The sequence below is a fragment of the Poecilia reticulata genome, linkage group LG18 (genome assembly GCF_000633615.1).
Source record: "Poecilia reticulata strain Guanapo linkage group LG18, Guppy_female_1.0+MT, whole genome shotgun sequence".
Classification (NCBI taxonomy): Eukaryota; Metazoa; Chordata; class Actinopteri; order Cyprinodontiformes; family Poeciliidae; genus Poecilia; species Poecilia reticulata.
The window spans coordinates 19,319,046-19,326,034 of record NC_024348.1 but is presented as its reverse complement, the minus strand read 5'-3'; the positions used below and the strand labels follow the sequence as shown (position 1 = coordinate 19,326,034).

Below are 6,989 nucleotides of genomic sequence, written 5' to 3'. Positions count from 1 at the left end.
GAAAACATCTGGCTTGAAGCCTTCTTTGGGCCATTCCTCAGCTGGTATGTCTTGCCTGGGTTTGGGGGATTTTCAAACTGAGGTTGGATGATGTTCCTGCCAGCGTGGGCCACAACCTGAACACGTGCAGATGAAACACCTCCCAAAGTCAAAATGATTTCCTTCAACCACACAACTTCATATTTTAGCCAATTTGTGCTCAACATGTTTTACAGAGAAAACTGACTTAGCAACTTATTTATGGAAATAAAAGTTGCTGCAACATTTGATTTAAATAGCATGACTACAAGGAGGTGAAATTAAAAACGGGAAGAGTTTCTCATTTCACAATTTTTATTCAATTTATTTTGTTGGAAAAAAGAAACAGCAGTCATCCTCCACTGGCTTTCATCAGGAAATGTACATGCAGGCTTTAAGCCTCAGCAGGTGGAGTGTTTTTCTTGATGCAGATAGAAGGCAGCAGAGTAGTACACTTCACATCATCCCAGCACTTTTTTTCTAGGAGCAAGAAAACAAATCATGCATCATAAAAACCGCCAAGTGGCCAACACTCATTTTTGGAAAGGTCGATCAAATAAAACCTCCTGTCAGTGCAGTAAATATATACTGCTAAAAAAAATAAAGGGAACACTTCAACATTTAAGTGAACACTGAAGTGTTCTTTATTTTTTTGAGCAGTATATATATATAAAGGTCAACTAAAGTCAACATGCATGAAAAATAAGCTTTCCACACGAGTCCTTTTTACAAACTGAAAAAAAAACAGATAATGTGAATTTTTTTTACTTGAATAGTTCATCTGAATGCAGTGCTGAACATTAAGTGCATTATTAGGCTGTCCTGGACACCAGTTTGTGTAGGTCATAGGGGTTCCATCGCTCCACAACCAAACGTTTGACTGGAAGACAATATGCAACACATGACACGTTTCATTCAGTGTTTCATAAAATAGTCAACAACCAAAGTGTACTGGTTGTTATACCTCATGTGCATCAGAGCCTCCAATCCATGCTTCTTTGGACTTACGAGTTGCCGTAAATATCAGAGTCTGAAGCTGATCGTTATCCTCCTGGTTGTGAACTGATGCAAGGTTTGCATCCAAGGTCAGACAGTGTTTCTACAAATAAACAATGTTGTGCTGAAGTAGCTGGACTTTAAATTAAAAGACAGCAAAAACAACAAAAAAAAATTAAAAATTGAGAACATTGTCAAAAATCACCTCAGCTCCAGCCCAGGTCTTGACATCGGCAATAAAGCGGAAACAGCGATCGTTGATTGCAGTCCAGTCAGTGGGACACTCAATAGATCTCCGGAACAAATGAACTTGTTCTGACAAATGCAAAGGAAATAAAAACATCCACCGACCGTCACCAGGAGAGCCATCATCTGGGGCTGTAGATCTGTTAAACAGGAGTTGGTATGTTTGTCAAATATAAAGAAATCATAAAGTAATACTCACCATCACCATGTGCCAGTGAGCATTTCTCCATTATGGAGAAGAGGAGGAGGACCACAGCCAACAACTTCATGATGTAGATGACGACACGATGGAGATTTGCAAGCTGAAGACAAAACTGTGACCTTAGGTACAGCTTTTACTACGAGTAGAGAACCTTAGATCCTCTTTATACCAGATCACAGGCAAGTTTGTAAAAAGATTAACAGAGGCACTGCTGCAAATTACATACAGCGCGAGTTCAAATGTAGTCAATTTATTTTATTGTTTGTTATACACTAAAAGTGGGAGTCTACACTGGTCCTGGGATCCTTAAAGTTAAAAAATAGATAAAACCCAATTAAATAAAATTAGACTGCTTGGGGGAGGAATAAGGAAAACAAATATAAATACACGAAGTGTCCCAACAAAAACACACACAAATCCCTGGTGAAAAAGAAAAACTTCCCTTCCACTAATCTCAATCTTAAACAGCTTGGGACTCAGGGACAACATAGGTCAGCGTTTAAAGCAACCCAGAGGGCTATAATAGAAACTCCCTTCCATAAAACAAAAACAACAATATATCCAAACTATCCAAAGTGTACTAAACTAAAGCAAAACTGAAATTAAATAAAAACAGCAGTAGAAGGCCAACCTACACAAGAGTTAAAGTTAAACAAGCACATCAAGCAGCCAGATAAAAAAAAAAAAAACAGCCCTTGCCTTCTCTTAAGTGAAACCAGTAAACAATGCTCCTGACATCACTCTCTAAAGTATGTTCCCTAAATCAATCAGTGGCAGAATCAGAAACAAATTCTAAACCCACCTCACAATCAATGTAACACATACCTCTGTACAAGTCATCAGCCTGGGATCTGATCTCCTCAGCCATCTACCTGCTTTTAAATGTAAATGCTGATTACTTGTCTCCCTAACAAGCCAGCTGCTCTCAGTCAAAGCGTCTTCCATATATGGGCAAGAGGAAGAGTGCGCAGCAGCCTACTTCCAGAACAAGATGCCCCGGCTACAAAACAAAGCATACATGTTAAGAAAATTCAAACAATGGTGCAAGAAAAGATAAGACATTTTATCAGCAAACCTGATGCAGAATGATCTGTCTTCTTAGTCAGCCAGTACCTTTAGTCCTTACCGCAGAACCACTGGCTATTTAAAGAGCTTTAAATTTAGCAAAATGATGACATTTGATAGAAATTCCTGATTCATCAGGAACTGAAAGTGTTACAATGAAGTCCTGTACTTTGACACAATAGGACAAAACAGATTGATGAGCAGCCATCTTTGGACACAAAGCAAATTCACCAGAGTTAAGATGTAAGGGTTAGCACATCTTAGAGTACAGTGTTAATGCTTCAGTGTTGTTTTCACAATAAATTACTCACTAAAAGTGTAATAACCAAAAGTACCAGATTCATTTTTGAGGTGTGGGGTCCATTTGGGTGTTTTGTCACCTCTGTTGCACATTTTGAATGTTCAGTTGACATGAGGACACGTGTCAATCAATTCAAAGGGTTTGTCCCAATTTGTCCCAAAGTAAACGTCTCTTACCTGGAGGACAAAGTTGTTGGCTCTACCAATGCCCTGGGGTCTGGCTACTGATTTGCTAACTGCTTGCTATTTAATAAGCTGTGGTCAAAGAGATTTGGTGGGAAATAATTGGAAAAATGGTTTCAAGTTGTCAGTGGAGAACATGCACAAGACATGCTTTATTTAAGCATGTTATAAATATTTATAGACTTTATTCCATTTTCAAAACTGGAGTCTGGAAAAATTTAAAAGTTGGATAAATACCTAGAGCTGACCAAAGAACAGCTAAATATTGTGATTTAAAGTTATAAAAGCAACATGTCCATATGAAGGTTTTGTTATCATTGCATCATATGTATAAAGCTACTGTATGTAACTTTTTCGAAACCGTGGATTCCCCCTTGCTCTCTTCTGCGTCAGAAGGCAGCATAGCTCTGTTAGCATTTCATAGAGGTTTCCGCTCTGCCTCTCTCATCAGCTGCACGACATTTATTTTTAGCTTGTTAAGGTAACAATCACCTCTTAGAGCCTTCATTGTTTTGCTCGTAAAAACGACTCAAAGTTCTATGGAAAAATGTTGAGGGCACAGATTAAGTACTTCAGAAGTTGTTTTCCAGTCTGGCTCTTCTTTCTTTCATTTGGGAAATTATCCAGATTCACCTAATTTTTTTTTCTTTTTTTTGTTAAATTACAGCCAACAGTGTCACAGTGTGGCATTGTCTAAAATTACACCAGTCAAACGCTAAATGATAAAGCTAACTTTCCTGTGTTTACTCTGCAGATTACAGTACAGAATGGACCACTATGCGTCATCAGTCCATCGGTTGAAAAAAAGATAGACCTGCATGGGGAAATGTATAACAGAAGATATTCATTTTCAAAGTAATTATGAATTTGGTGTATCACAAACAGCAATTTTTTTGGTTAATAGGAAAATTACAACATATTTAGCCCAACATGTTCAACTAATCCTGGAACCCTTTAACAGTTTAACATCCTCAGATGAGGATGGGAAAATTATTAAAGTAAAAGCCTAAATGTGCAAACCCCATCATATGATAAGAGTCAAAATGATAAGGATTTATTTTTAGAGAAGTTGTAACTTTTCGGCTAAACCCAGCAGCTCTTGGTGAAACGTTTGCTCATTCTGCCAGTCAGAGGACTGACCTCAGACTTTGGTCCAGGTTTGGCAACACTAAAGCGAAGTCAAGTGTATGCTACATAAGAGAATATAATGTATTTTTTACATAGTTAAGCACTTGAGTTCAATAAGTTGAGGGCCTCATGAGATATAAAGGTTTTAAAAAGGTTTTGACTCTCAACCTGTTGATCTTTGCCACAAGTTATCTCTTCTCTCTCATATCCCACTTTCCTGTCAATCCACTGCAAAACAAAAACAGTTTTCAGCCTTTCTTAGCGCAGACAGAATACCAAAGATAATCACACATTATGTCATCCCAGCACTTTCCATCTACGAACAACACAAAAAAACCAGTCAAACATCACATGATGAAAACCCTGAAGTGACCTAACAAAATGACTGGAAAGGATTATTGACTAAACTAATTTGCAACAATAAATTATCATAAGCTTGCTGTTTATGTAGTAAATATACAGTTGTAACCAGACATTTACATACACAGAATAAAAAACACTGTCTGAAGTTAAGTCAGACCAAACTTCTTTGTTTTAAGGTACCTTGTATTTTTAAAGATTATGACCGAGAAAATAAAAATCCCAAAATAACAAAATGCTTGGCTGATTAGGGAAAAGTTCATTCCAGGCTGTGGTTGGATTTGAGTTGAAAATCCGGCCAATCAGATCAATCAGGAGAGTTTCCACCACCAACTGACAAATATACCTAGAAAACAATGAGTGTAACTCTTCAGTGATAGAAAACCAGTACCACTCACTCTACATGGTGTACAAATGAGCAGAGGTGTAAAGTTGTGTTGTGTTGTGTTCATGGTAATAGATGTAGATGCTCACAATCAAAGCCATACGTTCTCTCTTGTTTGATAAATGCACCTTTGTGATCCCTAAATACACTCCACAGTGTTTTGGAAGAAATCTGAAGCTATATTTGCACTTTATTTATGGGGTAAAAAAATGAAACATACTGAGCAGTGGCAGGTTCAGAACTGATCGGCCTTTTGGAAAATCTCCCAAATCTTTTGTCCGATCTGCTCCTGATGCAGAGTCTCATATCTGAACTGCTGAAGCTTGGAGCTCTTTCAGCCTGGTCATGTTGTCCTGGTTTCCTCTCTCACTAGTCTCTTTCTTCCACAGTCACTCAGTCTGAGGACGACCTCAGAAGAGGCAAACGGCTGTTAATGTGCTCAATATGAACAGTTTATCTGTTTTTGCCTTCTAAATGTAAAGGTAAAGATAACTGGATGAATTGCACTCTGAACTTTCACAAAGTACAATAGAAAAAAACCCAAAAGGTGCAACTCTGCCACTTCCTGATATCAGGAAGTGGCAGAGTTGCACCTTTTGGGGTTTTTTCACACATTGATAATAGTGTGGTTTTCACACATGAAAATCACAAAATGCAGTGATGCACTTGTGATGTCCAGACATCTGGAGGTTTTAGTACTTTGACTCAAATCAGGATCAGGTTGTTCCAAAACAACAGATAATCAGCCGTCTCTCTCTCTGAGCTGCTGCTGGTCGCCTCCTGCTTCTTCAACAGGCTAAAATGGACCTGAATTTTCAAGAACAACACACAACTCATCTATAGCTCCATATCTCAGAGCTTGTTTATGGGCTTTTGACTAAATTCCCAGATATTCAAAAGAATCAAAATGGCCCAAATAGACCTTCTTACAGTTTGATATATCCATGTGTGTCTTGCAACAAACCCATCCTCCTCTTATGTTTTCTATTCTCACATAAGAAAAAGTTCGCTCTGCGAATACCTCTTGATATCTATTGGCATCATAGCAGCACAAATGCAATATTTTTCCCCCTTTATCCCCTCTGCTCCACCCCCTTCATTTCTGTCCAATGAGAGCATTGATCATTACCGGCTTTGTTTACAAATTACAGTTTGCTTAAAAAAACACAATGTGAAAGCAAATGAAGGAAATAAATTCTTCTTTTGGTCTGGACCAAACAAGCTGCTGACAGGTGTGACCCACATAGTGTTTTGTTCTCATTGCTTTTGCAGTTGCAGAGCCTCCGTTCCCTTAAATAAATGTTTCTAGCTAACTGTGCCACTCTTCCAGTCTCAAGTACAGGTAAATCCTACCATCCAACGGCTGTAGGATCTTAATGGGACGTTTCAGGGCTGTGCAGAGGCCACTAAAGGGCCAGGTGCTCAAAAAAAAGGGCACATCTAACCGCATTCTAGGACAGAATGTTAACAAAGTCACACAGCTTTCAAAGTTTAATAAACAATGATAAATTACAAACTGTGAGATATACAACTAGATTTATTACATCTTGACATAATATAAACATAACAGCTGCCTTGTAATATTAAATATATTGTTCACTACCAAAAATGGCATGTTGATCATAGTAAGAACTTTTTTTTGTTGTTCTTACCTGCGGCACTCGTTCTGGCCCAGTTTGTCAACAAGCCACTGCCTTTGGCTGCTTCTGGCAGATCCTTTCTTTTTTGTTTCTGACGTCTTTCTTAACATGGCATCTTTGAACTGAAAAAAGCAAAACATAATGAATTATGATCAAAACTCTATATTAAACCACACTACCAATTATTCACCCTTATGTTTAAACCAACATATTTTTCAGTCCAGAGCACAACATAACAATATTACCTAAAGTCTGGATTGACAGACTTTTATAAGACAGGAGCAGCTTGATTGATTATTACATACATTATATCTATCATGGTAGTTATTATTAATTCTAAATGAATATCCTTGTTGAACTTTTATTTAACCCTTGTGTTCGACAGCGGGATCCGTGTGGCCCCCGCCGCTTTTGGTAACAAGACCCGATGGGGATGCGGGTGGTGGAGGGGGGGTGCTGTCCGTCA

The 6,989-nt window shown here is 38.2% G+C and overlaps 1 protein-coding gene across 2 annotated transcripts; it reads right to left on the bottom strand.

The window, feature by feature from the left end:
* Positions 1 to 312: 312 nt before the first annotated feature.
* LOC103480874 (ladderlectin-like) lies at positions 313 to 2,378 on the bottom strand. Of its 2 annotated transcripts, none has more exons than XM_008436077.2 (6): positions 2,288 to 2,378; positions 1,460 to 1,562; positions 1,220 to 1,329; positions 983 to 1,117; positions 787 to 898; positions 313 to 498 (listed from the first exon to the last, which is right to left on the bottom strand). In XM_008436077.2, the coding sequence occupies exons 1-6, from the start codon at positions 2,300 to 2,302 to the stop codon at positions 413 to 415; spliced, it is 561 nt and encodes a 186-aa protein (XP_008434299.2). In that variant the 5' UTR covers positions 2,303 to 2,378; the 3' UTR covers positions 313 to 412. The 2 variants fall into 2 exon arrangements, with proteins under 2 accessions (XP_008434299.2, XP_008434300.2); XM_008436078.2 differs by having other exon boundaries at positions 2,265 to 2,345.
* Between the last annotated feature and the right edge of the window lie 4,611 nt (positions 2,379 to 6,989).

Excerpts from the sequence above, each read along its gene's own strand:
- LOC103480874 (XM_008436078.2), bottom strand. The coding sequence starts at position 2,330 with ATGGCTGAGGAGATCAGATCCCAGGCTGATGACTTGTACAGAGGTATG. Across the intron at positions 1,118-1,219 it reads AGACCTGGGCTGGAGCTGAG|AAACACTGTCTGACCTTGGA; the intron begins GTGATTTTTGAC and ends GTTTATTTGTAG. Across the intron at positions 499-786 it reads CATTCAGATGAACTATTCAA|AAAAAAAGTGCTGGGATGAT; the intron begins GTAAAAAAAATT and ends TCTTGCTCCTAG.